Below are 22695 nucleotides of genomic sequence, written 5' to 3'. Positions count from 1 at the left end.
GCCCTCACAAGAGCGCGGGAGGAACGCCCAGACCCCAGCAGGCAGTCCTGGAGGGCCTTCGGCCCGGCGTCCTCTCCCCAGGTGGCGGCGTTGAGGCCGCTCCTAGCAACGCGCCGAGCCGCCAGCAGAGGCCGCCCCCACCGCCGGCCACGGCGGGGCACCCTGGGAGGTGTGGTTCCCCTCGGCGTCCCCTCCTGCTCGGCTGCGGGGGCCGAGCGCACCGAGGACTACAAGTCCCAGGGTGCCCCGCGCCCTTCCTTCCGCGGGAGTCGGACGCTGAGAGGCGGGCAGCGGCGGGGCCGGGCGCGGGCGGCTGTAGCCCGGCAGTGCCAGCGGCCGCGCTCCCGCAGGGCACGCGGGGTAACGGGGCACCTCAGGGGCTGTGAGGGTTGCAGGCTCCGCTCGGGTTGCAGATAAGCTGGGCACGCCGAGGGGTGACGCAGGAGGGGCGCGGAGTCTTGGGACAGGGGTGACTCCGGGAAGGGTCCTTGCTCCGGGGCGGGCTCGGGACTTTTTAAATGCCTGGCATGGAATTGGCGGAGTAAAAGCGTTGGCGTGACGTTACTCTGTGTCCCTTTGGCCTTTGCAAAGCACTCTCAGAAAATTCCCGCGGTCTGGGAAGCTGGGACAGGATCAATAGGAGATGACAGAAGTTCTGTGACGTGTAATGAGACAAAACGCGTTTGGACTTGCAGATCATGAAAGTGGCCATTGCAGAGAAGAGAAACAAGCTTTTTCGGAGCGGCCTCTGTAGATAACCTCGGTAAACTTGACATCCCAATGACAGGACCGGCCGACACCGGGGAAGCAGAGACGACCCCCTCTGACCCCTGTCTTCTAAGGCATGCTGAAGGTGGGTTCGGGTAAAGTGGAGGGCGGGAAGAAGCTGATTCTGAGGATAACAGTTCTCAGTGGGGTGAGTCAAATTTACAGCTACTGTGGAGGGAAAAATCCACCATCAGTGAAAGAGTATCGAGGAGTGGCCAGAGCTCACGCCTGTTCTTTGTGCTGCCTAGAAAGTAGTCATGGGTGTTGCCCGGGAAAGGGGTTTTGGCCGTGGTGCCAGGCACCCACTTGCTTTCTGAAATGGGTACCCGCCTCTTCCTGCATGCTCTTTCAAGGTAAGGGATGATGCCCACTGCCCTCTGTTCAAGTAATCTCGAAGCACCGGAAAGCGCATTAAGTTATCCAGAGCGATTTGCTTTTCGTCTGAATATCTCTCCCTGTAAAGAATTTTTAACTTATGGAAATAGGTTTTGCCCTCTTGAACAGGTAAAGTAAGAGGAGCCTTGACAACCCTTGAATTCAAGCACTGTTAAAGCCACATCTTTTTTTTTTTTTTTTTTTGGTAGCCAGCTGGTATGGGGATCCGAACCAAACCCCTGACCTTAGGGTTACCAACACCACACTCTAACCAAGTGAGCTAACTGGTCAGTCCTAAGCCACATCATTTTTAAGCAACCCACTTTAATTTTCTTCTTTAGGGAGGATGAGCCTGATGTGGACAGAATTCAAATGAGCTGGACAGTGCTGTAAAGGAGCTACAAGCATCCCCCAGAGCCCGGAGATGGTAGGCAGAATGCAGAGTGAGATGTATGTAAATGTGAACCCAACCCCCGGAGATCCTGACTGCGTGGAATACTTTGGGGGCTGGATGGCAAGGACCAGGATGTGGTTGGTCCCTGGAGAAGAGTGATGGGAAGTAGCGCTGATATCAAACTTAAGCAATGAGCAACGTTTCTTCTGAACTCCTGAACATCCACCCAGAAACTGGTATTGAGGAGTCAGGAACATGAAATAGAAGAAAACATGTCCAGCCGTTACATCCTGGCTGGGAGGGTTTGTGTGTGGCACCTGGAAATCAGGGAAAAGGAGAGACTTCTGCCCACCCATTGGCACCCACTGCTGGTTAGTGGGAGCTCTTTCCATGTGCTAAGTAAGTCCATTCTCAGAAACTCTAGGAAAGCATAAAGGACATCTGTCTCTAAATGTCATTGGTGCTTCTTCCTCTGGTGACTTGGCAAAGGCAAAATAATTCTTTCTGCATTTCAGGTTTCAGCACACGTTTACTGTTTGATTTTGTTAATGTGATTTGTTTTTCCCATTTTAGGCACCAAAAACCAAGAAGGGATTGAAAGGTGGGTGGAGAGATGGAACATCACCCTTAGGCCAAATATATATCTTTTTTTCCCTTGGGTCCAAAAATAATTTAGAGATGTCTGTGTTTAAATGTTCTTGGTGAGGGCCGGCCCGTGGCTCACCTGGGAGAGCGTGGTGCTGACAACACCAAGTCAAGGGTTAAGATCCCCTTACCAGTCATCTTTAAAAAAAAAAAAAAAACATAATAAATGTTCTTGGTGAGAGTGTTGCTGTTTTTCCCATAATTTCATAGGCAGCCTTGGTCTTCCTAGAGGACTCCTTATGGTGCCTCAGTGGCCCACAGAGAAACTCAGAAATAAATAAGAGATGGGGGGTTTTGGAAAAAATCCTTCTCATTGTATCCAGATGCATACAGTTGTGGTTAAGGGTAGTAAAGTCACTTGAGCGGAACGGGAGAACTAATTCAATATTCATTCTTAGGTTTCCCCCACATGCCTCCATCAGAAAGTGGCCCAGGAGCAGGGAGGGGGTGGGGGGAAGGAGAAGTGGTGCAAAACTATGCCGTCTACCCTAAAGTGAGTCATTGTGCGGTATATGCATGAATTGAAACAACACACTGTACCCCACAAATATGTACAAGTAAATGTTAAAATAAACTAAAAAATGACTGAAAGAAAGAAAATGGCCAAGGAGAGGTACATCCAGATCAGTTCTGGTGGATCCCAGATGGAAGGGCCACAGGGAGGCCACTGATATGAAAGAAGTTTGCATGTGCCTAGAAATCTTGGATACGTTTCTCAAAGAATCACACTGGACTTTGATCAGAGACTGGAAGACTGACTGTTGGCTGGTGCGTCATGGGGGAGGCAGGTAGAATGCAGGTTCTACTGAAAATTTGTACCACCATCTTTTGAGAAAGTTATTTTAAATTTCTACCTGGGGGTTTGCAACAAGGCATTGTGACTTGTTGCCAGAGGGTTAGAAAACACCTCGTGGCCAGTGAAGGGAGTGTTAAACCTAAGTCCCACCATCTGAGAGCTCAGAGGCCCTGGGGTGAATCTTCAGGCCTGAGATCTGTAAGGGCCACTCTGCTTTCCTCCTGAAGCCATGACGGCCCCTTTTCTGTTCCAGGCTCCATTGATGATGTCCTTGGTGACCTCCTGGGAGATGATAGTAAGTGCCCCTTCCCCAGAATCTCCTGGTTTAGGCTTGCTCTTTTTCTTTTTTTTTTTTTTTTTAATTGAGATATAATTCACATACCATAAAATTCATTCATTTAAAGTATACAATACCATGGCTTTTAGAATATTCACAGAGTTGTACAAACCGTCACCACTACCTAATTCCAGAATGTTTTCATCACTCCAGGAAGAAATGCCATACCCATCAGTAGTCAGTCCTCAGTCGCCCCTCCCCCCAGCCTTAGGCAACTGCTTATTTACTCTCTGTCTCTATAGATTTGCCTATTCTGGACATTTTGTAGAAAGTCATACAGTACTGGCCTTTGCACCTGGCTTCTTTCACTTAGCATAATGTTTTTAAAGTTACAAGCTACACACTGTAGCATGTATCGGTACCTCATTCCTTTTCATGGATAGTATTCCATTGTGTGGATATACCACATTTTGTCCGTTCATCAGCTGATGAACATTTGAGTTATTTGCACATTCTGGCTATTATGAATAATGCTGTTATGAACATTCGTGTGTAAGTTTTTGTGTGAACATACATTTTCAGTTCTTTTGAATTTAAACCTAGGAGTGGAATTGCTGGACCATATGATAACTCTATGTTTAACTTTTTGAGGAACCTCTAAACTGTTTTCCACAGCAACTGTACTACTTTACATTCCCACCAGCAGTGGAAGAGGGTTCCAGTTTTTCCACATCCTTGCCAATGCTTATTTTCTATCTTCTTGATTATAGCCGTCCTAGTGGGTATAAAGTAGGTATCTCATTGTGGATATCATGTGCATTGCCCTAATGACGGGTGATACAGAGCATATTTTCATGTGTTTATTGGCCATTTGTGTACCTTCTCTGGAGAAATGTCTATTTATATCCTTTTAGGGCCAGCCCGTGACTCACTTGGGAGAGCGTGGTGCTAACAACACCAAGTCAAGGGTTAAGATCCCCTTACCGGTCATCTTTTTAAAAAATAAAATAAAATAAATAAATAAATCCTTTGCCTATTTTTAATTGAGTTATTTGTCTTTTGTTTGTTTTGTTTTTGGTGGCTGGCCGATAGGGAGATCTGAACCCGTGACCTTGATGTTATAAGGCTGTGCTCTAACCAACTGAGCTAACCGGCCAGCCTTATTTATCTTTTTATTGTTGAGTTTTGTGCCCATGTTGCTATACCGACAAGCAGGGCTTCAGGGTCATGCAGAATTCACCGGGGACTGCGATCCTTAGATTTCCCCCATGTGGCCCCAGAGAACCCACAGAGCACAAGCCCACGTATTCTAACTTGCAGTTTGGGGCTGTGGAAGTGCCAGTGTTCCTCCTGCATTTCCATGGGGTGGCGTTAGGTTGGGTTTGGCTGTTCATTTGGCATTTAGGGTTGACTTCCTCCTTGGAAATGTACCACCCCTCCCCAGTTCAGGTTTTTCAAGGGATAATGTTGGGACCTGCCTCTGGGGCCAGTTTTCTTCCTCCAAACACACCCTTCTTTAGTAGGAAACTCTGGGAGACGGCTTGGTGACCGAACTGGCCTTCCTTTTCATCTTGACTCCAGTTCTCTTTAGCCAAATGACATCTTTTCTGTTTTCTTTTTTCCAGTGACACTACCTGAGAAGCCTGTTAAACTAGCTTCACATGCCAGAGACACCCCAAGTGGATCTCAGGTGCTCCCTTCTTCAAGAGCTAGAACAAAGTAAGTGTAGAATTGGCGTGGGTGTGTGTGACCCATTTCAGTTCAAATGCTCTTTGCCGCTGCACCTGCCTTGGTGTGTATGCAGTTTGTTTTTTTTTTAAAGATGACTAGTAAGGGGATCGTAACCCTTGACTTGGTGTTGTCAGTACCACGCTCTCCCAAGTGAGCCATGGGCCATCCCTAGTGTGCGCAGTTTTAATATTGTAATTTCTAGCCCCTTCCCTCAGCTCCCAGTTATCGAAAGAACCTGGGAGAGTGGAAAGAGAGCTGAACTAGAGGTCAGAAGTCCTGGCTTCTATTCCTACCTCTGTTACTGTGTGACCTTGGGCAATTCCTGAACCTCTCTGAGCCCCTCAATTTCCTTGCCTCAAAAGAAGAGGATTGGCCCAGATCAGTGATTTTCAAATTGTGTTTGTTCGGGCCGGCCCGTGGCTCACTCGGGAGAGTGCGGTGCTGATAACACCAAGGCCCCGGGTTCAGATCCCATATAAGGATGGCCAGTTCGCTCACTGGCTGAGCGTCGTGCTGACAACACCAAGTCAAGGGTTAAGATCCCCTTACCGGTCATCTTTTAAAAAAAAAAAAAAATTGTGTTTGTTCTTCTGAGGTTCTCTTGATGATGAGCGACAAGGGAGGAGTTTTGTAGCTTTCATCTTAGCTTGAGAAGTTCTGTTTTGCTCTCTTACCTATTATTTTTAACCATTTGTTTTTAAAGGGGCTCTACTGCTTTAAAAAAGTTGAAAATCACTATATTAGGTGGCCTGTGAAATTTCTTTTAGCAACTCCGTTCTCCCAAAGAAATCTATCCAAGTTCACCTGGACTCTCTAACCCACACTCCTTTTTAGCATCATCTAATACCCTGGGGATGCGAATAGGTGCTGATTCCACCCCTTTGCAGGTCCCTCCTGAAAGACGATTTCTTCAGCACTATGGCAGGCCTGGCCGGAGCTGATGCCGAGGTGAGCCTGGCCCATTCCCCAATCCTCAGCCTCTCTACTTATTTCCAGACATAGTGAGATGGGTGTTGTGGCCCAGGGGCTATTCATGAAAGGGCTTAGAAGTCCCTACAAGGTCAGTGTGTTCTTAAAGCAAAATGACCCCCAAAGGCTGCCTTGTGGACCCAAAGCAGCATCCTTCTTCCCACCAGTAAGATGAGCTAGGAAGGAGAGTTCCTGGCAGCTCAGAGTCTGGAAAGTTGCCCCTTTCCCAAAACGGTCTCCTTAACTGCCTAAGCCTCATGGATGGGAAGTAGCCGAATGTGGGTCCTGGGGTGGAAGTCGTCCCTCCAGTTGGGAGGAAGGGGGTGGCAGCACTTTCTGGGTCTCCACAACCAGACTTCAAACAACAGCCAACCCCCGCGGGAGGGGGGCAAAGGGACCCTCTGCTCCTGCTGGGCCATCTGCCCTAACAGAAGCAAGGTGACAGGGCTGGAGGCCTGAGCTGTGTTGGGTTTGACTCCCGTGCATCCTCACGTGTGTCCTCACCGTCCTGTGGACTTAGGTTTCGGATGTCTCAGATGCAGACCCCCAGGCTTTGCTCCAGGCTATGAAGGTACTGGGACAACTTGCACAGTTCTCAGAGCTGGGGGTAGGGTGAGGAGTGATGGTGTTTTGTGCCAAGGCTTTATTCTCCCTCTAATTTCTCCCTTTACCTTTCCTAGTACAAGAATGAAGCTCATCCATGAGCTGTCGCCCTTCTTGCCCCTCTGGGTATAAACTCGTTTTTCTGGTGTGTAGAGACTGGGAAGTCTACAGCATAGGCCTCTGGGGAAATGGGCCAGCCCCTACCTGAAGATTCGCCTGGCTGGGTCCCCTCCACCCCCACCACCTAGGGGGACGGGGGGAGACTGTCTCCTCTAAAGTTTGTTCTTATCTTTTCTCCATGTTTCTCTCCACATCCCCTGCCAAGTCCCTTTCCATAAAGCTTTCTTCTCATCAGATCAAGGCCAAAACTAATCTTTGCAGTGGAATTGTAAGACATAGATTCTGAACAATTTATACCACCAAGGTCAAGGGTTCAGATCCCAGTACCAGCCAGCCTCAAAAAAAGAAAAAAAAAGTTCTGAACACTTTATAAGAACCTAATCTCACAGTGCTCAGGTAGCTTGGCCTGGGCCACCTCTGTTCTCCCTCACCTCGGACCCTTGCCCTCCTGACCCTTCTGGTTAATCCATTTTGCTGTGGTCCCTGGGCCAAGGCCCTGCTCTCGGTTCTAGCCCTGTGGGGCTATAAAGGATTGGTGTCTTTTCCCTTCCTGGCTTCAGATTCAGCTTCTTTAACCTCAGCTGGAAATCTTTCTCCCCAAGGCCAGCCGGCTTGGAACCCCTGGGCATGACCCGAAAGTCCTCTGACTCAATTTTTGGTGTTGGCTTTGAGTCTCTCATTCCAGAACCATGAGCTGAACCCCCACCCCACTCTGCTTAACTTCGGTTCAGTTTTCTTTCTTAACTCACCTTTTTTCTCAGCAGTTTTCTCATCTTCCTTTGTTTTCTCACCATGCTGCCCCTGGGCTGCCAACTGCCCTCCACAGATGGAAGTCAGCCCTTGTCACACGTCAGCCTCCATCCTTCCTGTTTTCTAGGATCTGGATGATGTGGATGCCGACCTCTTAGGTCTGAGGACGCCTAATCCGGCCTCTAGCAAAAGAGCTGCAAAGGGCTCTGGAAAAGAAGAGCTGCCCAGTAATCCCAAACCTGCTGGCAATTTAGTAGCCATTGAGAAAGGTGAATGGGAGACAGCTCCTCGAATCTACTAGGGAGACTGTGGGGCCATGGGAGATACTTAGAAGGAAGCTTTCATGTCCTGCGGGCCCTGTCTTCTCTGGAGTGGAACAGCCAGAGAACAGAGAACAGATTGTGTGTGTGTGTGTGTGTGTGTGCGTGCGTGCGCGTGTGTGTTTTCTGTTCCTCCTGGAGAAGCCATTTGAGTTTAAATGGAAAATTTTATGGTAGCCTATACATCTTCCAAACCTATATTTCTGTTCAGAGTGACTCGTGACACGGGGGCAGGAGGTGGCCTCCCACCGTGTTTCCAGAAGCCCATGTGAGAACTGGGGAGGGGAGGTATAGACCCCTCCCCTGACTGTGTGCATGGCTGTGAGCCCTGAGCTTCCCAGGATGAAGTGCACCCTATCCCAGGGGCCCCAGTCCATGGTGTGGAAAGAGGACCTTGGCCAGGAGAGACCCAGGCCCACCTTGCTTTCTTTTTGCTTCCCACAGCGGGCACCATTCTCACCAAGAAGCCACCTCCCTCTTCCAGCAGCTTTGGGCATCCGTATAAGCGGTTTTCTTTTGAAGGTACCACAGGCCCCCCGGTCATACTTGTGGATACTCCAGGGGGAGAGTGGAGTAGGCAGGGTAGTGCTTGCTTGCCTGAGGCTGCGTCACTGTGTGTGTTGTGGGAGGAGCAGAGACCTAGGGCCCCGTATTTAGTTCTCATGAATTCAGGGAGGGACTAGTTATGTTGTATGGCTCGGATATTTGCAGAACTTATTTGCAAGGACTTTGAAGCCAGACATCAAACTGAAGATTTTGTAAGGTATAGAAAAAAGTCCCTTTCCCTTCGTGAACACACGAATGTTTTACCTGTCTTCTGATGCCTTAGGGACCTTTCCAGAAGGCCATGCAACCAGCAGGGTCAGAAGCCTCACTGGTGAGCCCGGGGCCAGGCTCCCAGCTCCCTCTCCCCCTGCAGAGCCTCATCTCTGTGTCGAAGGCCCCCTCACCATAGGTCCCGTCCTCCCTCCAGATGCTGAGGGGCTGGTTTGTGTTAGAGCAGAGCAGTAACTCCCCCAGCTTCAGGCTGGTTTTTTCTGAACCAAGTGCTGCAGTCTGACCTGTGCTTTCCCATCTGGCTGTGAGATTTGGAAGACCCATTGGCAGGACTCCTCTCCGATGATGAGGAAAGAATTGCTGAGAAGCCGCCTGTGACAGAGAGTGAGATGGCTTCCAAAAAGAGCCCCAGCCCAGCCAGAGAGCCAGGTAGGGTGAAGTGTGCTTGTTTCTCGTCCTGGGGCAGAGTCTGTTGGCAACAGGCTAACTGCACTTTCTGGTGCAGACCGGAGACCTCAGGGCAGGGACCACAGGTCCAGGACCAAGAGATGATCATTCTCTAGGAATAGGGAGGTGGGATGCATGAGCCTGGGAGTGGGGTGGGGTAAGATCCGTGGACAGACCAGACAGGTGCAATGCCTACAGTCACCCCACCCAAAGACCAGGATTGCAGAGACAAACCCCACCACCACCACCACCCATTCAAATATCCCAGTTGAGTACAAGAAAGCTGTGGACATTGAACACATGTTCTGTCTCTTAGGTCCCTCTATTCCTCTAACTCCTGGGGACACCCCCGTCCGAAAGAAAGAAGAATTGCTGTTTGACAATGGGGACGACATCATGGCCACCCTGGGGTTTGGAGACAGCCCCAAAGCAGAGAGGAGACAGACAAGAGACCAGTAAGGATCCTTATGAGCGAGAGTCCCTGGCCAGGCTGCTGCTTCAGGTCCAGGGTAAAGCTAGAGAGTGGTAGAGTGTGGGCCCAGAGCCCCACGTAGTCACACATCCCTGTGCTGTGTCTGTCCTGCAGGGAAGGGCCCCGCCCTGCTCGCTCCAAGCTGGATGAACTGCTGGGTCGAGGCACTGCCACCAAACTCCTGGCTTGCCCGGGCACTGGGGAGCACAGGGAGTTCAAGCTAGACAAGAAGTATCAGAGGCCACAGGGTGAGGACATTTGAGGTGGACGGGAGGGAACGGGAGGGTATGGCAGGGGGATTCCACACTAGGTCTTTACCACAATCCATTAATAAGAAATAAGCTGCACATCACGATACACACACATTATCATACACGTTTATAACTGAGACAAAAGCGTCATGAAATAATACTTAACCATTACCATCGTCAGTGCTCTGCTATTTTTTATTCAGATAATGTTTGATTTATAAATACAGTGGTTGTAACTCATTAACATGGTTTCTCAGCCCTCTGATCAGCAGCAGCTCATGGTTTGAAAAACTCTGCTCTGGCCCCGTGTTTCCCAAAGCACCGGCCCGGAGCCACCTCTCGAGTCGTATGTATGACACAGGCCACTGCCTGGCCGGCCCCCGGGGAGCTCAGGCAGGGCCAGCACTGCGGCTGCTTCCTCCAGAGCACTCCACGTCCCTTGTCCCGCACGTGGCGCTGCTAGCGCAGCTGTTTCAGACAGAGTTCCGCAGCCGTAAAAGAGTTTTTGGCTTTCCCTGTTCTAGCTTGTGGTCACAGGCTCTTTAATTCACAGAGAAAGAAGATACCTGGAGCGACGAGGACTTGACCTTTGGGGCCTATCAGCCCACCGTGGGCTCCTGCGAGGGCCGGCAGTCCCGCCGGCAGTCGGTCAGGTAAGCGGGGCCTGCAGGAGCGTGGCCTCTGCAGCAGGGTGGCTGCTGAGCAAACAGACACCTGCAGACAGCCTCATGTGAGAAGGCAGGGGGCACAGGCGCTAGGCTCAGGGTGCTAAAGGAAGAGGGAGGTCATCCAGGCAGAGAGGTGTACACGGCCCCAGCAGGAGTCCCAGCCCGATCCCAGTTCCTGTCTGGACCGCCTGAGCCCCACCCGGTCTCCGCAGAAACAAAAGAAAGGGCTGGCCAGTTAGCACAGTTGGTTGGAGCGTAGTGTTACAACACCAAGGTCCAGAGTTCCAATCCCAATACCAGCCAGGTGCCATAAAACAAATAAAAATAAAGAAGGAAAAGGAAAAGGTGGGCCTGCCTCTGCCTGACGCCCCTGAAAGCCGTGAAAGGCTGCGGCGTCGTTCGGTCTCCCTGAGGGATGCAAGACCACTAGCCTTCCGCAGAGGCTTCTCAAACCCACTTCCCAGGGACACCGCTGTTGGATCTGCCCGACAGTCCTGACAGTGAGGTCTGCTCAGTTTGCAACAAAAAATTAAACCACCCAATGGTAGAATTTTCTGAATTTGGAGTTTTTCTCCCAGTATATATTTTAAGCTTTGTATTTTGTTTGTTCACTTGTTTTGGCAAGTGGCCGGTACAGGGATCGAACTGTGGACCTTGGTGTTATCAAGATCACGTTCTACCTGACTAAGCTAACCAGCCAGCTCTAAACTTGTATTTTGAAATAATTTCAAACTTAAAGAAAAGTCGTGGGCATAGTACAAAAGCTCGCACCTCCCCTTCACACAGACTCAGCAGTTGTTAACATCATTGCCACGCGGGCTTCATCAGGGTCTCTTTCTATCTGACTAGCTCCATGTACACACTGGCATTTCTTCCCAATCCCAGTATGTTCTTTAACCTGGGACCTGCTGCCGCTGGTCAGCAATGGCTGAACAAAGAAATAAGTAACAACATGGCCTTTGACAGAAAATCTGAAAACCACCTGATCCAGCTGACTTTTCTCTGGACGTGTGTGCACATGGTTGTAATTCGGTTCTGTTCTTTGGATTGAATTGCCCCTGGGTCATGTGATGGAAGTCGAGTTGTCCATATTTCATGGTCTGCTAGAAGCAGCACGTGGCTTGCCACTGCTCCGCTGCCTGAGCTGGTCCAGGGGCCACTGCTTGTTGGGCCTTGGTCTGCTGTGCAGGGTCCCTGGACATCATGGACTCCTTGCTGGGGCCTTATAGTTCCCCAGCAGTGGAAGGAAAGGCTGGTAAGGGGGGAAAGCCCATGGGAATGGGCTGCTTTCCCTGCCTGACGCCCTCCTCTCTGTCTTGAAGTAGGTTCTTAGCAGAAGGTGGCCCAGACTCCAAGAGAGAACCGGGATCCACACAGAGCCCTCTAGCGGCTTCCAGCCCCATCCACCCCAGGAAGGGAGGAGCTGACTGGCTGGGCCTGAAGGATGATGACTTGGACCTGCTCCCTCCGTCTCCCACCAGAGAGGCCCACCAGGGCAGCTCAGCACTTACCACACCCTCCATGCCCCCTCCTGCGAGCCAGCACGCTGTCCCGGCCTCCTCAGGGGCACAGCCACCCACTGAGGGTTCAGAGTCCCCTGCCAAAGCCAGCCAGGCTTCCAAGCTGGGAGCATCCGAGGAGAAAGAAGAGGAGGACTGGCTGAGCCTTGTCTTGTCCCGGAAGAAGTCCCAAGCTCCGGCCAGAGAGGAGTGCGCTGGGGCCTCTACAGGCCTGATCTCAGCGAAGGCAGTAGACCCTCTCCCTCCTGGCAGGTGTGGGTTTGGGCAGCTATGTCTGGTGGGGGGAGGACTGGGTGGGGTCCTGGGAGGCCAACCTTGCCCTTCTCACCTGCCACAGCCTCACTGGCGTGGGCACGGGCACCCCCTCTCAGCTTTGCTTCTCTTCCTTTTGCGCAATGCAGAGAGCGCTTCTGGCTGCTGGCTTGGCCCAGGTGCAGACACAAGGGACTGGGAAGCTGTTGACACTCATGCCCTGACAGCTGTAGGGACAGGTGCTGACTCAATCAGACACACCACCGTCCCACTGCCTCTGGGCAGGGGCCCTGCCTGCAGCACCCTAGGCTGGCGAAGACCTAGCACTCCAATTGTTGGTGCTTCTCCTGACCCGAGTAGATTTATTGAAGTAAATAAAGTGTGTGTGGGGCCGACCCCGTGGCGCACTTGGGAGAGTGCAGCCCTGGGAGCGCAGCAGTGCTCCCGCCGCGGGTTCGGATCCTATATAAGGATGGCCGATGTGCTCACTGGCTGAGCGCGGTGCGGCCAGTCACAAAAAGACAAAAAAATTTTTTTAAAAATAAATAAATAAAGTGTGTGTGAGCTGAGATGGCCCCATGCTCTCTGGGAGTGTCAGAGAAGAGACAGTGGCCCAGAGGCAGCTCCCAGGGGAAGCCCCAGAATGGCGATCAGTGGGACAGGGAAGTGAATGGCCTCTGAGGGCCGGAGGGCAGAAGGGAGCTGGCAAGGCCAGAGAATCCAGAGGAAGTGGTAGGATGCTCTGCAGCCAGCACCAGGCGGAGGTGACTTGGTCAGTTTGTGACAGCCCTGGGACATCACCAAATCCTGGAGTTGGTGTGATGTGACGAGGCAGTTTTGACTTTGACCTGAAGCCAAGGGGAAGAAACAGAAGAGCCCCTGCTTCCTCTCTGACCCCAAGAGCCGAGAAGGGTGATGAAAATAGACGAGAACCCAAAGAGCGGCCAGACCTGGGAGGAGACTGAGCAGAGCCTTGATCTAAAGCTGAGCCAAGCAAGGGCCAAAACGAGGCTCTGAACTTGAACTTAACTCTGCCATGTATAACGTGTCTGTTGTCACTCCCTGGGCAGGGTCCATTCACTGCACCATAGCGGACACTGAGGTGGGGAAGGGGTACGGGAAGGGAAGGGAAGCCCACAGTCCCAGGCGCTCAGACTTGGGAGGAGAATTCGTCAAGACAGGATGGTGGGAACAGGAGGAGGGGCGAGGGAAAGCGAGAAGAGGAACGGCCATGTGCTTCCCAGCTGGAGCTTGTCCCGGGCCCTGTCTTCTTCCAGCCTAGCTCGGGCCTTCTGTCACATCCATCTTTATCACTGACTTTCCTCAGCCAGCCTGTTGCCAGCACTCAAGAGCGTGAGCGAGCGGCTGCCGGAAGGACCTCAGGAACAACAGCACAAGAAATACCACCTGCCAGACCTGACGTCTCAGGGTAGGTCCACAGCCGGGGCAGAGGGGTGGTGAGAGGCACTGGTTGCTGGCACAGGCCTCCTTCCTGAGAGATAGACGACGGACAGCTGATGGGGTCCTGGCATGCTTAGTTAGTGTGGTCTGTCATATTTGATACCTGTGTCAGGCCCACTGATTAAAGAGCTTTCTGAAGCTGGGTCCCCATCTCCTTTACCAGCCACCAGCACAACTGAGACCACACAGTGAATTACCAACCTCTGAGCCTGAAGTTTTCCTTTACTCCCAGTGCCAACCCTCCTCTTCTCTCTCTATGCCCTACATAGAAAGCAGTTTACTTTGATCCTGCCTCCCATCCCTGTGTCCTCAGGTCCCCTGTGACTTGGAATCAGGCTGCCTTGGCCCTCCCTACAGGTGACTCAAAGAGGGGAACAGCCCCTGGAGACCTCTCCAGCACTGGTTTGTTTTTTGCTTTGTTTGGGGGTTTAACCCTGGGTGAAGAAGAGGTACTTTCAGCCTCTTTTGGGGCCCCCGGAAGATGAGCGATGCCGGGCTCTCCCGGACACACACACAGGCCCAGAGCCTCCTCCTCATTTCTCTGCTGTTGACTTTTCAGAGCCTGTGATTTGTTTCCCGAGCTCCCAGGAACCCACAGGGCTTTCTGTGCCTGTCCAGGTAGGGAGGGTAGACTACCAGGTGCAGGTCTCAGGTGCAGGGAACAATTCTCCTGTGCTCAGAGGCAACACCAGCAGTTTGATCTGACAACCTGCTGGGAAGAATGAATGAGTCAAACGCGTCAGATGTGGCTGGCCGGCTGGCTCATTTGGTTAGAGCACAGCCCTGTAACACCAAGGTCAAGGGTTCGGATCCCCATACCAGCCAGCTGCCAAAAAAGTAAAATAAAACATGTCAGATGTGACATCAGCCAGCTCATCCTGGTACCCTGCCAGCACCTTCCTGAACTTCAAGCCTCACAACTCCCAGGTGGAGTTGGCTGTTAATTTGCCAGCATCAACAGGGAAATAGAGGCAGGGGCAGCCAGGAACGCTCCAGTCAGGAAGTCCTGTTGTTCCATCTAGAACGCCTCCTCCATCCCTGCCATCCTCCCACTGCACCTCCGTCTCTGTCTCCCAGGTGTGGCAGTCACCTCTGACCCCTAAGCCGGAAGCATGGCCCCCAGGAGCGTGTACCTGGGAAACCATAGGTGGAGAGCAGCTGCAGGAGCCAGATTAGTGTCAACATGTGGGCTGCAGGCCTGACAGAAAGGGCCAGGGTCACGAGCTTTCATCAGAGCTGAGACCCCACTAGGGCTCTGCTATTTGTCTTGGAAGCTGGAGACGCTGCTGGGAAGGAGGCTGTTCTGAGGGAGGGAGGGAGGGAGACTCACTTTCCTGACCACACCTGAGAAGGGAAGTGCGATGTTGATTGCAGTGACTGTGATTCCACGGTGTGATGGCCTTGTTCGCTGTCTGCAGCCACAAGTCAGGTGCAGGGCCCGGGAGGTCCAGTGAGCAGAGGGCCAGGAGGACTGAGCACAGCTGGGTCCCTGTCCCCTCCCTAAGCTGGGGCATCTCTTGTCCTCTCCTACAGTCCCTGCTCCCAGAGTCCCTGGCACAGAACCTGCTACCAGGCACAGAATATCAGAAACAGCTCTTGTCAGCACAGGCACAGCTTCAGGGTAGCACAGCCAAGCTCCAGGCAGAGCTGCTGCACAGCCAGGCTCAGCTGGCAGAGCTGGAGGCCCAGGTGAAAGGCAGATGGGTTGCTGGTGGTGGGGACAGGGCTGTGAGTGGCGGGAGGATTCCCCAGCAGCGAGGAGGGGCGGTGAGCAGCATGGAGCATAGACAGGAGGGACCCAGCTCCCCCTCTCCTTCCATGCCAGCCTTTCTGCCATCTTCTAGGTGCGGAAGCTGGAGCTAGAGCGGGCCCAGCACAAACTGCTGCTGGAGAGTTTGCAGCAGCAGCACCAGGCAGACCTGGAGCTCATTGAGAGTGCACACAGGTATCCCTGGCTCCTGTCCCTGGCCTGCCTGGGCTTCCCGAGCCTCACATTCTTCCCCAGCTCTGGCTGGGACCTCCATGCTGACCCCAAAGACCACACCAGTGTGCTTGGAGAGGCCCTTTAGGTGGCAGCCCTCTGCCTTCCAAGCCCCACGGCTGGGTGTTCTGTTGGCAGAAGCCGTGTCAAGGTGCTAGAAACATCATACCAGCAGCGGGAGGAGCGGCTCCAGAGAGAGAATGAAGAGCTGTCAGCTCGTTATCTGTCACACTGCCAGGAGGCTGAGCAGGCCCGCGCCGAGCTCACCGCCCAGCACCAGCAGCGCTTGGCAGCCATTACGCAGGAAAAGGACCGGGAGATGGAGCGGCTCCGGGAACTGCAGCGGTGAGGGCGAGGCCCAGGGTGGGCCGTGGGGAGCGGGCTTGCATGGATCAGACAGAGGAGAGCGATCCCCAGGAGACCCCAAGCTGTGGCTCAGCATCCTTTGCACAGGGGCTTGGGCCCTTCTCTTCCAGCCCACTGAGGTGAGGACCAGGGCTGAGCACTCTGGCCTGCCCGGTTGCCTCCCTGGGGGATGCCACCTGCTCTTACAGAGGCAGGAGGGGTCCCTGCAGGGCATAGCTTGGTGGCAGCAAGCACCTGAAAGCTAACTAAGCATGTATTAACACACTCGCCTGCTAACCCAGTAGGGGCCAGTGATTAGCTCCAGCCTGGGAAGGCTGGCTCTGCAGTGCCTGGTGTGTCGATGTAGTTGCCTTTCTAGGTGAGGACAAAACTAAGTACCTACAGGAGTCAGAGGCTGATGAGTGCAAAGCAAGCCTTTCCAGACTGCTCAGATTGGCCAGACACAAAAGGGCCATGCACGCAGCTTGCTTCTCCTCTATGTAGATGCACTTTGCTAAATAACAAAGGAATCGCCACCTTAGAGAGTGCATGTCGGGGCTGGCTGGTTAGGTAAGTTGGTTAGAACACAGTGTTGTAACACCAAGGTCAAGGGTTCGGATCTCCCATACTGGCCAGCCACAAAACAAAACTTACGGGACATCCATTTGATAGAATGCTATTATTTCACTACATATCTAAGACGTGGAGAGTACGCATAACATTGAGGCACCAAGACAGATAAGGCAGAGGATCCGGGGAAACTGAGGCAATGCCCAGGGGAGGTGGAGAGGCCCTGGGAGCTGGTGCCACTGGAGGGCACACTCCTGTGAGGGGCCACCACCGCATTCGCTGCCGTCCGGGTGGCCCTGCTCCGAGTGGCAGTGCTGAGCCTTCCCCATGCCCGCCACCTGCCCCTCAGGGCATCCATCCTGGAGATGCGCAGGGACCACGAGGAGCAGCTACAGCGGCTGAAGCTGCTGAAGGACCGAGAAATCGACGCGGTCACTAGTGCCACCTCCCACACGCGGTACGTGCACCCAGGCCCATCCACCCGAGCGGCAGGATTGGGGGCCCCCAGCATGGGGTGACCCGGTCCTCCTCCAGGTCCCTGAATGGCATCATTGACCAGATGGAGAAGTTCTCCAGCAGCCTGAACCAGCTGTCCTCCCGCGTGGAGGCCTCGCACCTCTCCACCTCCCAGGAGTGGGAGCTGGGGATCAGGCAGCATGACGAGCAGCTGCGAGGTACCCTCCACTCCCATCGCAGCCCCCTGGCCCCCTTGGTGGGAAGGTGGGCAGGCGGTGAGCACCCTGTGGGCTGCCCCCAGCGCTGCAGGAGCGGCTGGGCCGGCAGCAGCGGGACATGGAGGAGGAGCGGAGCCGGCTCCAGGAGGTCATCGGGAAGATGGAGGCACGCCTGAGTGAGCAGAGCCGGCTCCTGGAGCAGGTGAGGCCATCCTCCTGCGCCGGGCCTCTCTCCCCCAGAGCACCCGCCGGCAGCGTCAGCACGTCCCTGACCTCAGCCCCTCAGCCAGTCAGTCGTCAAGGCTCAGACTCTGTCCCTCCTGCCTGGCCTGACCCTCAGTGCTGCCCACCTGGGCACACCGGCCCCACCAGTAGCCTCCCTGCTCCCCGCCCCACAAGCCCCTTGGCCGCCCACCCCAGGGCCACCGTCCCCCAGCAACTGCACTTCCCACTTTCCTTCCTGTCACTCAGATCTGTCATATCAGCTGATGCCTGTCACCTTGGGACAGATGCTCTTGCCCACTAAATGTCATTCTAGCTTCCTTATTTATATGACAGAAACGTTTGAACTCCCTGCATATCTTTCATACATTAAGAGCAAGCTTTTTTCTTTAAAAAATAATAAGCTTTTCTTTCTTTTGTACTAGAGTATTATATAATACATTTCACTGGAAAAAAAGTAAAATAAGGGCCGGCCCGTGGCTCACTTGGGAGAGCGTGGTGCTGACAACACCAAGTCAAGGGTTGAGATCTCCTTACCGGTCATCTTTAAAAAACAAAAAAACAACAAAAAAGTAATATACAGGAAACAATAGAGAAGAAAATAAAAATTACCCACTAGCCAAAGATAGCCACTGATGACTTCCTGTATCTACTGTAGACATACCTGTGCAGATATTGGTGCTTTTACATCATGAACTGTATTTATTCATATCTTCATTTGGTGACTTCATTAAGCACCTGCCTCAGGCTGACACAGTGAAGCTTCTAGCCTCATGCTGTGTGTGCTGGGATCCCCAGCACGGCGTTAAGCCCATGCTGTGCTCCATGCCTGCTTGGCCCATAGGCACCGGGCAGGTGGAGTGCCGAGCTGGTGGTTCAGGGGCAGGGATGTTGCTGATCTTTGGCCTTCCTGAGCCATTAGCCTTGGTGCATTTGGGGACCCGAGGGCCGGGCTGGCACCTGCTGCATCTTCCAGGCAGAATTGCAGAGACTGGGCCCTGGCAGTCCCTCCCAGGCACCTCACTTTGCACCTCTGGAAGGAGGTGTTTGTGGCATAGCATAGGAGATGGGGCAGGTTTGTGCAGCTGCTCAGGGCTTCCAGGCATGCTCCTGGGGCAGGGAGCATGCTCTCATCCCTGCCCGGCCTGCAGGAACGCTGGCGAGTGACTGCCGAGCAGTCCAAGGCGGAGTCCATGCAGCGCGCTCTGGAGGAGCAACGGAAGGTCATGGCCCAGCAGATGGCCATGGAGAGGGAAGAGCTGGAGAGGGCCAAGGTGAGTCCAGCGCCACACTCAGCTGCCGACCCTGCCGTCACCAGACACTTATAGCATGCCCTTGCCCCACGTCCCAGAGTGCCCTGCTGGAGGAGCAGAAGTCCGTCATGCGCAAGTGTGGGGAGGAGCGGCAGCGCCTGGCAGCCGAGTGGGCCGAGTTCTTCGTGCAGCAGAAGCTGAGTAAGGAGCGGGCCGAGCACCAGGCGGAGCAGGCGCTGCAGGTGGATGCCCAGCGTGAGGGCACCCTTATCAACCTGGCCAAGGTAGGGACCCAGAGCCCCCAGGACAGCAGAGGGCCGGGTGACCCTGGCCCATCCACCTGCATGCGTCAGCTTCCAGGCTTAGGAGAGAAGAGCGCAGAAGTGACATAACAAGTAGAGGAATTAAAACAACAATAATGTCATCATAACAATTCCTTGTATCGTCCTAGGTGCTTTGTACACTTTTTCTCATTTGGTCCTCATTATATTCTCATGACTTAGATGTTTTAGAAATGAGGAAACTGAGGTTCAGAGAAGTAGAGCCTGCAGTGGTCATACAGCTTGTGAGGACAGCCCCGGGCTTGGCCTTGAGCCTCTGTGGCCCAGCTGGAAGCCCCCTGCCCACCGCCCCTCCCAGAGGCAGCATGGGGCAGAGCTGCAGAAAGGTGACGGGAGGAGTGAAGGGGGCCCTGGAATCCTGCGCAGAGCTCAGCTGAGCTCCCGAGAGGAGAATGCAGCAAAGGCTCTGCTGTCTCAGGAGCAGGCCGAGCTGAAGATCAGGGCCACTGAGCTCCGGGCCAAGGAGGAGCAGCTAGCAGCCGAGAGGGAGGCGCTGGAGCGGGAACGGCAGGAGCTGCGGCTGGAGAAGGAGCGGGTCAACGCGGCCGCCCTGCGCATCCGGCTTCGCTCCGAGGAGGTGGACAGCATGAGCAAGGTGCAGCTCTGGGCACCAGGGGTGCGTCCGCATCTGACCCGCCAGCCCTGACCCAGGCGGCCTCCCTGCAGGTGGCCTCGGAGAAGTACGAGGAGGGCGAGCGGGCGTTGCGCGAGGCCAGAAAGGTGCAGGCAGAGCAGCAGGCCCGGCTGCAGGTTGTGCAAAAGCAGCATGAGCGGCTGCAGCAGCAGGAGCAGCATGTGCACCAGGCAAGGCTCCCACCAGGGCCGGCTCCCCCTGCCCCCCAGCCTCCTGCCCTCACAACTGAGTCCTTCTCTCTGGGGCTTTGGGGACAGGAGCATCTGAGTCTGGCTCAGCAAAGGCTACAACTGGACCGTGTTCGACAGGACTTGCCCTCCAGCTTCGGGCCACTCCCCAGGACCCAGGTCCCGGCCACTTCCAGTCTCAGTGGTAGGTGTCTCAGCCAGCCCACTGGGCAGGGCAGCACCAGGAACAGGCAGGACCTCCACCTGCCACTCAAGTTAGGGGGCCAGCTGGGTCTGAGTCGTCCTGTTATTTCTTTTTTTTAACACAAGTAATGCATGTTAATTCTAGAGAAATAAATCAGAAATAGAAGGGAAAAACTGTTTTAAAAACATCACCCACAACCTCACTCTCTAGAGAAAAACCACTTTATTTATTTATTTTTTTAAAGATGACCAGTAAGGGGATCTTAACCCTTGACTTAGTGGTGTCAGCACCACGCTCTCCCAAGTGAGCCACAGGCCGGCCCTATATGTGTTTTTAAAAACAAACCTGGGATTGTGTCATATGTTGTTTTATCTCTTGACTTTTTCATTCAGTAATATACGTATGGAGCATGTTTTCATGTCAGTTAAACACTGGATCAGTTCTTAATCAGCATACATGTCCATTATCAGGCTGCTCCCTATGGAGGGATTTGTTGTCGCTAAGACAAACAGCACCTCAGTGGAAACCTTCGCACATACATCTCTGCATCTTTGCCTAATTATTTCTCTTGAATTAATTTTGAGAAATGGACTTGCCAGCTAAGAGCACATGAGCATTTTTCAGAAGCTTTTGAGAGTTGGTGCCCCATGTCCCCAGAGCGCTTGTCCAGGTTCCACCCACTGGCTGCGCCGAGCAGGCCCTGGGGGAGCATGCCATGACCTGGAGGTGTTCCCACCAACACTTTGGTCCCTGACTTCCTCCTCAGCCTTTTCTGCCCCCGTGGTTCCTGCTCCCACCACCGCTTGTTGCAGCCAGCTGCTGGCCAGCCTCGGTCCAGGCCCCTCACAGCTCTATGCCAGGCTGCTGCTGCTGAAGCACACAGCCGAGCAGGTGAGTGTCTCCTGGCCGTGGGCATCCCTTTGGTCACCTGGTGACAAGCAGAGAGTCCTTCCAGCACAGGGCAGAAGTGGGAAGAACCATACCGTGGCCCTGGGGAGGGGTGGCCCCAGCTCCTGGGGAAGAATAAAACTGCAGATTGCTTGGTGAGCGAATTCTGAGGCCCCTCCTCTAAGGCAGGTTCTGTATGAGGCAATTTGCATATATCCTCTCGGTTTAACCTCACAATAACCTGTAATAATGACAACAGTTGTCACTTGCGGAGCATTTCCTGTGTGCCAGGCTCGATACTGGAGGCTTTATGTGTATTATAAGCTTTTACCCACACATAGCCCTACAAGGTAGGAAATGTTACCACCGCCAGTTTACAGACAAGGAAACTGAGGCTTAGAGACATGAAGTCAGGTGCTCATAAGCTCCACAGCTAACAAGTGCCTCAGGATGGAGACCAGGATTGGTCTGTCTCACGCCACACCTGGGCTCTTCTGCACCCCCTGCTGCCTCCTAGAGCCAGTCAGAGCCAGGGAGTAAGTGGGAAGGGGGCTCCACAAGTGGGGGCTGGCTCAGCTGGCATCCAGGGGGCCACCTCTCAATTCACAGAAGCATGACCACTCACCCAAATCCACCTTGCAGGACCGTGACTTCTTGGAGGATGAACAGTTCTTCCTGCAGACCCTGAAGAAAGCATCCTACAATACGACGTCCCATTCTGCCTAAGACGGCCCCAGCTGCCTCCTCCATGGGGGCTCAAACCCCATCCCGCTCTCCCGCCACCCAGCTGGCTGCCAGCTCTGCAGGCTGTTGCCGGGCATGGCCGTGCAATGCCAGGGCCCAATCCCATCTCCTCCTGTGCACGGGGTGCAGCCCCTTCTTTCCATCACTGCAGCCACGCTGGGAGGCAGCGGCCCCAGGGGGTTGTGAGGCTGAGGCCATCTCTCCACAGCTCTGGCTCAGAGAGATGCATCTGAGGAGCCAGCGAGCCCCCAACTCCGACTGGGCTCTGCAGACCCCTCCCCTCCACAGGCAGATGGGTGTGGGATCTTTTTGCTTGGGTCTCTTCTGAGGCAGGGGCTTTTCTCAAGGGACACCCCATCCCCAGTGGGGACATAGAGAAGGGCCTTCCAGCTGAGAGAGCAGGAGGCAGCGAGGCAGGGAGGGCACCATGCAGGCAGCGCTGCCTCGCAGTCTGGCATCCTGCACCGTGGCCAGCCCTGGCTCCGCAGGCTCACTTGCACCCAGGTGACCGGCTTGTTTGGCGTGGACACTGGCTGCTTCGGTGGCTGCTTCCTCCCATCTGGACTCCCTCTGAAGGCAGGCATAGGGAGGGAAAAGGGCAGAAGGCCTCCGTGCTGTTCACCTGCCCCAGGCCACAGCTGGGTGGGAGTGAAAATGACAGAGCGAGAGCCTCTGCCCTCAGGGGAGTAGGACAGTAGCGCCAGGGATCCCCGAGGGCCACCGCACACACCCAGGCTGCCGCCACCCTGGCACCTTTGCCATTTGCCATGGGGGTGGTGCCAAGGCCGGCCGTGGGCACCAGAAGGGAAGGGACAGAAGGGCCGGGCAATGTCTTCAGCAGACCCAAGACGACCAACTCAACTAATAAAACCACAATTACTTTAAAGCAGCTTCTGTCAGCAATTTCTCACCTCCCGTCAGACAGGAAAGCATCCAGGTGAGCAGGAAGGCAGAGGAGTGAATGCCAGGTGGGGCACGCGGGGACCAGGTGTATCTCTGCTCTTTCAGGACAGCTTTCAGAGGGATCTTATTTATTTACCAGCAATTTTTTACAGCTTTGATTTTGGACCCATTA

At 53.8% G+C, this 22695-nt stretch overlaps 1 protein-coding gene across 5 annotated transcripts; it reads left to right on the top strand.

Annotated features, from left to right (window-relative positions):
• The first annotated feature begins 287 nt into the window (after positions 1–287).
• On the top strand, positions 288–22695 carry FBF1 (Fas binding factor 1). Of its 5 annotated transcripts, none has more exons than XM_063080552.1 (31): positions 288–360; positions 696–853; positions 1485–1570; positions 2111–2138; positions 3232–3273; positions 4881–4974; positions 5874–5934; positions 6476–6526; positions 7556–7697; positions 8193–8270; positions 8835–8954; positions 9289–9427; positions 9559–9692; positions 10249–10348; positions 11689–12135; positions 13463–13564; positions 13910–13998; positions 14156–14214; positions 15130–15285; positions 15441–15541; positions 15716–15922; positions 16842–16949; positions 17027–17166; positions 17250–17368; positions 18540–18662; positions 18740–18925; positions 19401–19577; positions 19649–19786; positions 19874–19988; positions 20755–20879; positions 21519–22695. In XM_063080552.1, the coding sequence occupies exons 3-31, from the start codon at positions 1568–1570 to the stop codon at positions 21600–21602; spliced, it is 3468 nt and encodes a 1155-aa protein (XP_062936622.1). In that variant the 5' UTR covers positions 288–360; positions 696–853; positions 1485–1567; the 3' UTR covers positions 21603–22695. The 5 variants fall into 5 exon arrangements, with proteins under 5 accessions (XP_062936622.1, XP_062936623.1, XP_062936620.1 ...); XM_063080553.1 differs by having other exon boundaries at positions 11686–12135; positions 13910–13953; XM_063080550.1 differs by having other exon boundaries at positions 11686–12135.

The sequence above is a fragment of the Cynocephalus volans genome, chromosome 16 (assembly GCF_027409185.1).
Source record: "Cynocephalus volans isolate mCynVol1 chromosome 16, mCynVol1.pri, whole genome shotgun sequence".
NCBI lineage: Eukaryota > Metazoa > Chordata > Mammalia > Dermoptera > Cynocephalidae > Cynocephalus > Cynocephalus volans.
The sequence above is the reverse complement of the archived record's forward strand: the minus strand, read 5'-3'. Positions and strand labels throughout refer to the sequence as shown.